This window comes from Alligator mississippiensis, chromosome 15 (genome assembly GCF_030867095.1).
Source record: "Alligator mississippiensis isolate rAllMis1 chromosome 15, rAllMis1, whole genome shotgun sequence".
In the NCBI taxonomy this organism is placed as follows: Eukaryota; Metazoa; Chordata; order Crocodylia; family Alligatoridae; genus Alligator; species Alligator mississippiensis.
Window position 1 is genome coordinate 21,859,064 of NC_081838.1, and position 11,114 is coordinate 21,870,177.

The 11,114-nt window shown below is 52.5% G+C and overlaps 1 protein-coding gene across 1 annotated transcript; it reads right to left on the reverse strand.

Annotated features, from left to right (window-relative positions):
* Positions 1–1,045: 1,045 nt before the first annotated feature.
* On the reverse strand, positions 1,046–8,695 carry LOC102576790 (Fc receptor-like B). Its single transcript, XM_059719113.1, has 3 exons — positions 8,659–8,695; positions 7,315–7,725; positions 1,046–6,653 (listed from the first exon to the last, which is right to left on the reverse strand). Exons 1-3 carry the CDS (start codon positions 8,693–8,695, stop codon positions 6,370–6,372), a joined length of 732 nt encoding a protein of 243 aa, XP_059575096.1. The 3' UTR covers positions 1,046–6,369.
* Positions 8,696–11,114: the final 2,419 nt, after the last annotated feature.

Genomic DNA, 11,114 nt, shown 5'->3' on the forward strand with positions numbered 1-11,114 from the left:
TCTCCGTGGCAGCAGGGATCTCGTAGTCCATTCTCTGTGAGCGCAGTCTCTGTCCTCAGAGCCAGGCCAGAGCCCTCCCGGTGCCAGGAGAAGGCAAGAGGCCCCGTGCCCGCAGCCACGGAGCAGCTCAGCATCAGCCGCTCCCCTGCCACCACCTGCCCATGGGGGGGCTGCACCCTCAGGGTGACTCCGGAGATGGGGACTCCTGTGGGGAGACCAAGAGGGGAGTGGGACCCGCTGCACTGACCCAGCCCCGGGATGCAGGGACGACCAGGGGGCTCAGCCTGTCTGCCCCAGTCAGGGCTACATGTCCCATGTGCAGGTCAGAGGGACACAGCAGAATGCAGGGCCTGACCCACAGCACCATGGGGCCTTGGGTGGAGGTCAGTTATGGGAGGTGGGGGGGGTCTCCTGGAGACACCCCTGAATGATGGCCCTGTGCCCCCAGCAGCACGGGGCAGAGCCCAGGTGAACCAGCACAGCAGGCAGTGGGGCCGGGGGCAGGGGGCACAACAGCAGAAAGGCCTGTGCTCCAGGGCATGGGACCAGCCTTGACCCTGCACCCCACATAGGAGGCAGAGCCCCACTGTGAGCACCCTCCTCATGGAAAGGGCCACTCTGCACCTGCTGGGCAGGCAGGGCTCACATGGCTCAGCAGCTTGGCAGTCATGTCCTGCCGCCTTGCTGCCTTCCTCTCAGACATGGGCTTCCCCTGGCTGGGATCTCGGCTGGGTGGGCGCTACACCAAGGTTTTGCTAAACCATCCAACCTGTGAGCACCTCTAAAGTTTCATGGCACTGGAGTGACCACTCCTGAACCCTGCTGCTTTCTGCAACACCAGCTCTGCCCGGATGCTGGCCACGATATTGATACTTATTGTGTTCATAGAAACATTAGAAGGAAACAGATATTTTGTATTTTGTTTCAGATTTTTTGTGACAATTCTCAAGCAAAAACATTTGTGATGAAATTTTAAAACAAAGTCCAATAGAGGCAAGAATGGGCCATGTCCCTGCCCATCCTGCTCTGCCTTCTCCCTCCCCCTCCAACACCAAGTTCATGAAACATGATCCTTTGACCTGTCCCCTTGCTCTGGCACCTCCAAGCCTTGGCTGGACACATGTTCCTTGCCAGGGTTTCACCATAACAAGAATGGACCAGATTCACAAACATGCTCAACCTATGGTCACCACAATTACACCAGCTCAGCAGGGTCTCATGAGCTCAGAGCTCAGCTCAGATTGTTGAACAGTTACAAATGTCCAACTCGGGATCCTTAAAATTCTAGTTTATTAGGCGGATTGAAACACTGTAATCATAAACCTTGGGGCTGGTCCACACACACACATGCACACAGAAGCAGGCTAGAGTCAGGTATACCTATCCTGCAAGCACTGGAGTCTGTCGTTGAGGCTTCTTTCAGCGTGGTATTATCTTCCAGAAGGGGGTCGCCGGCTGGTCCTTCTGGCTGGACAGGTCTGGTCGAGTTGGAGATCAAGAGGGCACCACTGAGGGTCACTTTTCACTGCCTTTTATCTGTCCTTGGCAGACTTTGGTGACTCCCCAGTTTTCTGGTTTGCCCAATCCAGGGGTCATTGACCCTCGTGGGACTTCCCCCCCCTCGGTGGCTACTGGACTGCATCTGTCAGCCCCAGGGGTCGTCTGCATGTACGTGCAGGTTTGGGAGTCCATTGATGAATTTAGAATAGGGCTCTGGGAGTGGTCGATCTGGAGACATTCAGCCCAAAAGTTGGTCTCTGGTGTTGATTAAGTCAGGCCAGGGCTTCTAGCCCTTGATCAGTGAGGTATAGAGATTTCCCAGTTGTTACACTGTCTTCTATTGAGTTCAGCTTCCAGGTGATAATTGCTGCCTGCTTCCATGTTACACATTCAATCACTGATTCACTCACTCTTTCAGAGGCCAGCCTGATACAGGAAGGGCAGTTTGATTCCTGCCCTTGTTAACAATGTTACAATGTATAATTTACTAAAACACATTTAGTTGAAAGTTGAAAGGTGAGGAGTATAAAATATAAGCTACAAATGCCATGGCACACAAATAGATAAAAAATACCAAAATACAAGGGGAGATACAAAATGCACACATACAAATTTTAAAACACAATTCCTTATCTTAAAGTGAAAGAGAGAGGAAGGAAGAAAAGGTAGAAAAAGAGAAACATATCCAAAGAGGGGAGAGCAAATGCAGGCAAGAGGAAAAGGGGGCTTTCTGCTACATTAGAGGAAAAGGGGGCTTTCTGCTACAAGTTCCCTTGGGCCTTTCTTCCCAGGTCAGGTATTGGGGAAATCCTCAGACCCTGCCCCACAATCCCCGTCAGACACTCACGTTTAACCTCGACGCCTAGCTTCGGGCTCCATTTCTCATCACCTGAGGTCACTGCCTGCACCACACAGGAGTCGGGTCCCGAGTCTGCCAGCCCCGCGTCTGGGATTGGGTACTTAGGGGAGCTCGTTGGCTCTCTCAGGTTTGTGCTGTTCTTGTAGAAGGAGTACTGAAGCTGTAGGCCTGATTTCAGGGGGCTGGGCTGCGTGACACACTGCAGGGTCAGTGGGTTTCCTTCTATGGCTTCAGCTGAGCCAGCCACCCTCAGCTCCAGTGTTGAAAACAGCTCTAGAAAGACACCAGACTGGGTCACCCCCCAGCGTTCAGTCTCAGAGTCCATGGGCAGGCTCAGGAGAGTCCCAGGAGTCAAGGGAGTCTGTCCCTTCATTGCAAACCTCAGCTCCACAAGCCCCCGAACAGCACAGCGAGCCTCTGTACTCAAAGTGAAATGTGTTGCTCTTGTGGATGTCCAACTAAGCCGGGGCAAGGGGAGGCAGGGCTCTGGCTGCTGGAAGGGCAGAGCATCCCAGAGCCGCCAGGCAGCTCTGCCCCCTGGTCGGCTCCATGTGACGTGTGGGGCTGGGGCTGGGTGTGGGGCTGGGCTGCTGTTGTGAGGAGAGGGCAATGTTCCAGGACTGGCTCCAATACTTACCTGTCGGCCCACGTCCCCGCATAAGGAACCTCACAGGCATTTTACTGTGCACTCTTCTGCAGGAGGCCCTTGTGATGGGAAGGTGGGAGGGTGGGAGGGTCACTCCTTCTGTTGTTATCATGCTATTGTCCACCCCATTTTCTTTGCCTGCCTCTGCCTCCAGGCCTGTGAGGTTCCTGCTCCAGCAACTGGACATAAGGGGCCTGACTCTGATTTCACCTTTCCATCGTAGGGCAAAACCTGAGTAGGTGAAACCGGGTGATTGATGATTAAGGCTAAGCTGATGTTTTTAACCCTATTGCCAGGTGGAAATAGATGCAACATTTGTTCTATGAGTGTGAGTGAAGCATAAGTGGGAGTGAGTGAAAGTAAGGGTTTAAACCACTAGAAATTATATTAAAGAACATTTATGCCTCAACTAATAAGAGGTAAGGGTGAAGAGAGCATGGTTGGATCCCTTCAAGACCATCATAATGACATGCTGTCCCATGGGGTGCCTGTACATGAGCATGAAGGGTGCTCCGGCTGCTCAATTAATCAAATCTGCTGGAGCGTAATGATTACCGCGCCCCAGCAGCCTCCCACATCTTGTGTATCAGCATCCCCACACTTCAAAATGGTGGCAGGAGCGCTTGAATTAAAGCTTCCCTGGGAAGCCAGACAGAGGGGGAGAGGAGTGCAGGAGAGCTGGCTGTACTTCAGTGACAGCTTACTGGGGGCACAGGAACAAACCATCTCAAACTTGCCAAAATAACTAGGGAAGACCATAAGCATTGCTCGGGCATGCAGGGATGAAGTCAGGAAGGCCAAAGCGCTACTGGAGTTGCAGCGAGCAAGGGATGTGAAGGGCAACAAGAAGGATTTCTACAAGTATGTCAGCAAGGGGAGGATCAGGGAAAGTGTGCGTCCCCTACTGAATGGAGGAGGCAGCCTTGTGACAGAGGATGTGGAAAAGGCTGAAGTGTTCAATGCCTTTTTTGCCTCCATCTTCACAGGCAAGGGCAGCTCCCAGGCTACTGCACCGGGCAGCACAGTTTGGGGAGGAGGCGAGCAGCCCCCAGTGGTGAAGGAACAGGTTAGGGACTATTTAGAAAAGCTGGATGTGTACCAGTCCATGGGGCCGGATGGGATGCTCCCGAGGGTGCTGAGGGAGTTAGCTGATGCAACTGCAGAGCCATTGGCCGTCATTTTTGAAAAATTAGGGTGATCAGGAGAGGTCCCAGATGATTAGGAAAGGGCTGATATAGTGCCCGTATTTAAGAAAGGGAAAAAGGAGGATCCAGGGAACTACAGACCAGTCAGCCTCACCTCAGTCCCTGGAGAAATCATGGAGCAGATCCTCAAAGAATACATTTCCAAGCACTTGGAAGAGAAAAAGGTGATCAGGAACCTAGATCACCAGGTCAGCATGGATTCACCAGGGGCAAGTCATGCCTGACCAACCTGATTGCCTTTTATGATGAGGTGACTGGCTCTGTGGATGCAGGGAGACCAGTGGATGCGGTGTACCTTGATTTAAGAAAGGCTTTTGATACGGTCTCCCACAACATTCTCCCAGGCAAGCGAAGGAAGTCTGGGCTAGATGAATGGACTATAAGCTGGATAGAAAATTGGCTGGAGCATTGGACTCAGAGAGTAGTAATCAATGGCTTGATGTCTAGTTGGTAGCTGGTACCAAGTGGAGTGCCCCGGGGTCAGTCCTGGGACCAGTTTTGTTCAATATCTTCATCAATGACCTGGAAGATGGCACAAAGCGCACCCTCAGCAAATTTGCAGATGACACCAAGCTGGGGGGAGGAGTAGATATGCTGGAGGGGAGGGCCAGGATTCAGAGTGACCTAGACAAATTGGAGAATTGGGCCAAAAGAAGTCTCATGAGGTTCAACAAGGATAAGTGCAAAGTCCTGCACTTAGGACAGAACAATCCCCTGCACCGGTGCAGGCTGGGGGCTGATGGGCTGGGCAGCAGCTCTGCAGAAAAGGACCTGGGGATCAGAATGGACAATAAGATGAAGATGAGCCAGCAGTGTGACCTTGTTGCCAAGAAGGATAACGGCATCCTGGGCTGCATTGGTAGGAGTGTTGCCAGCAGGTCCAGGGAAGTGATTCTTCCCCTCTATGTGAGGCCACTCCTGGAGTCTTGTGCTCAGTTTTGGGTGACCCACTACAAAAAGGATAAGGACAAATTGGAGAGAGTTCAGTGGAGGGTAACAAAAATGGTGAGGGTCCTGGGGAACATGACTTGTGAGGAAAGACTGGGGGATCTGCGCATATTTAGTCCAGAGAAGAGGAGACTGAGAGGAGACTTAATACTAGCCTTCAGCTACCTGAAGGGGGTTTCGAAAGAGGATGGAGCTGGGCTGGCCTGTGCTCAGCGGGGGCAGACGACAGAACAAAGAGCAATGGGCTCAAGTTGCAGCAAGGGAAGTTTAAGTTTGATGTTAGGAAAAATTTTCTCACTAGGAGGGCAGGAAAACACTGGAACAGGTTACCCAGAGAGGGGGTTTTAAAAACCCCCATCCTTGGGGGTTTTCAAAACCTGGCTAGACAAAACTTTGGCTGCAATGATCTAGTTGGGGCTAGCCTGCTTTGAGCAGGGGTTTGAACTAGATGATCTCCTGAGGTCCCTTTCAACCCCAACTTTCTATGATTCATTGAACACCATTTTGAAGTGTGGAGATGCTGATACACAAGATGTTGAAGTGCTTTAATTAGAGCAACCCTTGGAGCTGCTCTAATTAAAGTCCCCCCCCCCCGGAGCACGTGTAAATTTGAATGTGGCGCCTAAGGGCCATCTGATGAACATGCTTAGAATAAGACATCTGCTAGTTCAGGTAACTAACCCACTGCTTGTTAATGCAGTGTTACTCTGAATAAACATGCTTTATATAGAGGGGAATTCTTGTCTCTCCTTCTATGGCTCAGCCCTGACCATGTCTTAAATACAGCTGTTCGGGCAATGGCAATGGGAACAGGAATTGCTGCAGGGATGATGTGGAGGGTGACATCAGGAAACTTTCAAGACACTTCATGTGCTTGGGGAACTACACAACAGCTCTGAGCACACACTGCACCTCCTGGCTTCAAGCAGCAGCAGCGAACACACGGCCCTTAAATAAAGATCTGAGTTGCTGCAGTCTAAATGGAGTCCCTTTATTACCACACCAAGCTCTGTGCATCCAACACTGACATCAGCTCTAGCTCTGGTTGCACCCCCATGAGACCAGCAGCAGGATGGAATTAAACAAAAGGCACTTAGGTGAATTATGGCACCCCTGATGCCATCCAGACTAAAGCAAACGTTTCTCTTGCAGGGAGTCAGTGGCCTCCTGAACTGAGCTGCGAACAACCCATCTCTGTCCCAACATGTCCCTCACAACAGTCCCTTACCTTGGACAAAAATGGGCACCTCAGAAGACGTGATTTCAGAAGGAAAGTCAGCACTGTCCATTTTTCCTTTGCATTGATATGTGACACTGTCACTTGTACTCGCTTCTGGAATAGACAGCTCTGAATTTACGCTGCGCAATGTAATGCCTGCTCCATCTTTATAATACCTGAGCTTAGACATGCTTCTGTCTTTCCACCCACGGCATTTGAGAACCAGCAGGTCCCTTTCGAATACTGCGTAAGGAGGGGCCTGAAGAATCAGCTGGTCTGAAAGAGATGCCAAGAGAGCAGGAATGGCAGGGATCACTGCACAAAATACGAAGCACACTCTGCCCAGGCAGGATGGGGATGGCGCAAAGAAAGAGGTCCTAGGTCCCAGCTGAATATAAGCCAGGGGCTCCTTTTGTGCTCCTTTTGTGCCAGAGGAAAACCAAAAAAAATTGCCCTTATGTGGGCAACAGAGAGGAGGGCAAAGCCAAAGTGAGCGAAGGGGGCAGGAGGGAGACGAGTGACACACTCCTGAGACAAAGCATCGTAGCAGTGGCACAACGGGGCATGGCTGCCTGCCTGAGGAGCGGACATTTGGACACCCGATGGGGGCAGAGCCAGCTGCCCACACTGCTGCCCTAGGAGCTTCTGGAGCCCCTCCTGCCTGCCATGCACACAACACACACTGTAGGGCCTGCCCCAGTGCTCCTCCAACTCCAGCAAGCTGGGCAGGCACCCCAGGCCTCTCTGCTGGACCTGAAGAGGTCCTTCTTGGCCCGTGCCTGAAGAGCCCAGAGGGAGCTGTGGGAGGGAAACCACAGAACTGTCCTCTGCTTGCCCGCAGGGAGCTGCATTTACCCCAATGTCCTGCCTCAGAGCCCATAGGACTCGGAGTCTGGAGCAGAGCAGAAAGGAGGGAACGCAGTGGTCCTGGACTCACCCTTGGAAACAGTCAGCTGGACCGGGTTGCTGCGTGGGGAGCCCTGGATCTGGCACTCATATTTGCCTGTCTGTGTTTCTTCTGCATCTTTAATTAGGAGGGTCTTTTTGTAGGTAGATTTCCAGAGTTTGTCCTTGAAATGCCAAAGTGTGAGGTTTGATCCAGGAAAGCGGGGCCCCCTGCATGTCAGAGTGACGCTGTCCCCCTCAAACATGGTGCTCCAGGGAGGGTTCAGGGTCAGCACGGCCTTCTGTGCAGCTGCTGGGGCCAGGCAGACAGGCAGAGAGGGAGCAGGAAAAGGAGAATTCAGTGCACAGGTGGGTGGAAGATGAGCCCAAACCAGGGGCGGGCAATTATTTTGGGTGGAGAGCCACTTACTGAGTCTTGGCAAGCCATCAAGGGCCGCATGACAGGCAGCCCAGGGCAGATAAATATTAATTTTCTAAAATTTTTAGGGGCCCTGTGGGCTAGATAGAATAGCTTGGGGTGCTGCATCTGGCCCGCGGGCCACATTTTGCCCACCCCTAGCCCAAACCCTGCACACAGGAGTCAGAGCAGCATCCACTCGTGTTGTCTATGATTCGGTGCTTTGGGTTAGGATGCCCTCTGGTACTCAGGGATTGTCAAGCTCCAGGGGTTTGGGACCTTGACATTTATGTAAGGAAAATCGGAAGACTTACCAGCTAGGCCAAGGGCATGAGCGGCAAGGAGAAGATGGAACATGGGTATGCAAAGCCTATTTCTCCCAACCAGTGATGCCATCAGAAACCCTGAAGCTGTCCAAGAAAGCCTGGAGTCTTATGCCCTCCAGGAAACCAGCTGCCCACCATGGCCCCTTCTGGACTTATGCCCCAAGACCTGCCAAGAGAGGGCCAGAGCTGTCACCCCCAGTGCACACAAGGGGCTGAGACCACATGGGGAGGGACTTTCCAGAGCCCCTGCTGGGCTGGGGAGAAAACTCCTGACTACGAGAGCTGCCTGCTCCACTGCACACATCCTGGCTACGCAGGGGGAGGAGAGAGATCAGATTAGCCCAGAGAGTGCTCAGGGATACCCGGTGGTGTAGGACCAGCTTCATGTTGGACACCAGCCCACAGCACCTCCCCACTGTCCCAGCGTCCCCACCAGACCTGTCCCTGCTGCCCTCTCACCCCCAGGGCATTCCCAGGGGCCAGACGGGCACCCCAGAGCTTGCGATGCCTGTGCCGGTTCTCTCACAGTTTGGGGCTGCCGCAGGCCTGGAGGTGGAAATCATCGATCACCCCAGTAGGAGAGCTGTGAGGTTTGTCTCTCTGGTTCTGCCTATTTCCACATCCAAGCCCTCATCCCTGTTGCCCATCCTACCTTTGCCTCCAGAGTCAGCACCATCACCACTGAGCATGGAGGCAAACTGCTCACTTAGCTCTTGGGTCTCCCCTCCATCACCTTTCACCTCTACCCTGTCCTCACTGCATTGAGGTCTCACTTCTCCTGCTGTTTGTGTGGCTGAAGCCCCTTTTGCTCTTTGCAGTCCTTTCCTTTGCATGGGCTGTCTCAGCCTGATTTGTGTCGGCCCTGTACCGCTGCATCTCCAGGACACACCTTTCTTTGCTGATGAGCCCTTGTGGCCTTTCCCTGCTTCCCCCTAGCACCCTCTAGCAGGGCTATTTGCCCCCTGACGTCTGGAGCTCTTTGCTGCAGTGACAAATCTGTTCAATCTGCACCTGCTAAGAGTTCCCATTAAAGCAAAACTTTGCAACTTCAGCATTAAACCAGTATTGCTCAAGGCCACTAGTATTATTAATCTGGGCCAAATGCTGATCAGTGCTTTTGGGAAGCACCAGATGTAGTTAGAAGTAAGAGCATCTGGGTGTTTTGTCTTTTGATTGAAAAAAACGTAACCATGTGCAGTCAGCTGCCATTCCACTGGGTAAGCACAACACACTGGTTAATACACATGCAGGGAAGAAAAGAGATAAGGGAAGGTACTGGTGGTTCTGAGAAACATCAGAACCAAGGGGCTAAAGGATTCAAGGACAACTGGCTGGTACCCTCATGGGACCTCCCAGCTGATGGTGAAGTTGGTCACTTCTCTCACTGCCCTTTGTACCCTGATAATTTACTGTGTATCTGCTTGAATTGATCATTGTGCTTTCTAATAACTAATTAAGTCCACCTGATGCTCCAACCTTCCTCTCCTCAATTTCCCAACCATTGGGAGAGGTGGTAAGGGCCGTTTCAATGGGGTGCCCCATATGAAGGCTGAGGATACTTGCCATTTTGGGTTACATGATGCCCAGAGTCCAGGCTGGGGTCTTACACTCAAGGAGAGGAAAAGCATTTCTTTTTCCCCTGTGAGGAAGGATGCTGGTGGGATCAGCCCCCTACAGACTTCCGGAGGGGAGATGAGAATGAACGTGAGATGACATCTCCCCTCCCAGAGGATCTTATCAGTCCTAGCGCACATATAATCCATCCCTTGGGACACATTTTATGACCAGTGGGGAAAGCGGTGGACACCAAATAGGGGAGGCTGCCTTTGAAAGGTCATCGCTCCACGGCTGCTGGGAAGTGACGGGCTCCAAGAAGTCATGGCAGCTGAAGGGCAAATACTGGGTCAGCAGCAACCCGGAGGAGTGATGGGACGGGACCCGCTGACAGCACACGCTGCCCACTTCCCTCGTTGAGGTGCTAGAATGGTGTCCACCACAGAGGAAGTGCTCCCTGCACCCTGTCACCACAGGGAAAACCCTGGGCACAGAAAGAGGAACTAGAGGGTCCCTGAGCTGCCCCTTCCAGCAAAGGCCGGCCTCGCACGGCTGCTGCAAATCACTTCTGTGGCCAGGGAGATTCTTTCCACCCTACTCAGTGATGATGAAGGGGCTCTGTGCCCCTTAGTGTGATCCTGGGGATGGCCCCTGGCAGGATGCCCCCGAGGGGGATGACAGCCAGCCGGCACTCTTGGCCCTCAGAAAAGAAAGCGTGGTGTCCTGCACGAGCTGGGGCTGGGAACAAGGAAACAGCTGCACCTGTAGAATCAGCCAGCAGCAAAACCACACGGCCTGCCCCAGGGCAAGTCAGAGCAATAGCTCAGGCACTGGGTCCTCTGGCTTTCGCAGAGCCCTTGCTGAGGAGGGGCCGCCTCTAGCCAGAAACAGGAAGAGAGTGCATCAGCCCACTTGCTGGCCCACGGTCTAAACCTGGAAAGAAAGAGGTTGGTTAGTAAGTTTCCGGCCCTTATGCAAAGCCTCAGAGTCTGCTTTCCCCTGCGGTGACACAGAAAACCCCGGCTCTCCTACCTCCTGGGCGTGAAATGGTGGAGGAGGAGGGCCTTCCCCTGTTTTATCTCACTAGCCTACTGGTTAGGGCACTTGCCCAGGACATCCAGCTCATACAAAGCATTGGGAAAGGCTTTCCCCTTCTGGGAATAAGGGCCTCAGCTGGAGCCCACGGCCCCTTCTCTGCCAGGGCAGCATCTGTCTCGCTTGTTCCCTTGAGCTTATTCTTTCCCTTTTGACCCCACATGGCTCCACTCTTGGCTGCTCTTTTGGGATTTGGGAAGGGTTTGTTTGGTACTCTTTTTGCAAAAAGGATGAACAATAAAGATATCTTTGCTTGACGTATGTGCGTCTATATATCAGTTGAAGCTCTGTCTGTCTGTCTGTCTGTCTGTCTATCTATCTATCTATCTATGTGGTTCCTTTTAGCATCATGAATGAACTATAGAAAAGTAGGTCTGGAAGGTATCTCAGAAAATCATGTAATCTACACAAGGCAGGATCATCCCTGTCTAAGCCATCCTCAACAAATTTCTACCCAGC

Excerpts from the sequence above, each read along its gene's own strand:
- LOC102576790 (XM_059719113.1), bottom strand. The coding sequence starts at position 8,695 with ATGCTCAGTGGTGATGGTGCTGACTCTGGAGGCAAAG. Across the intron at positions 7,726-8,658 it reads TGCTGACTCTGGAGGCAAAG|GTCATGCGGCCCTTGATGGC; the intron begins GTAGGATGGGCA and ends CCTGGGCTGCCT. Across the intron at positions 6,654-7,314 it reads CCAGCTGACTGTTTCCAAGG|ACCAGCTGATTCTTCAGGCC; the intron begins GTGAGTCCAGGA and ends CATCTCTTTCAG.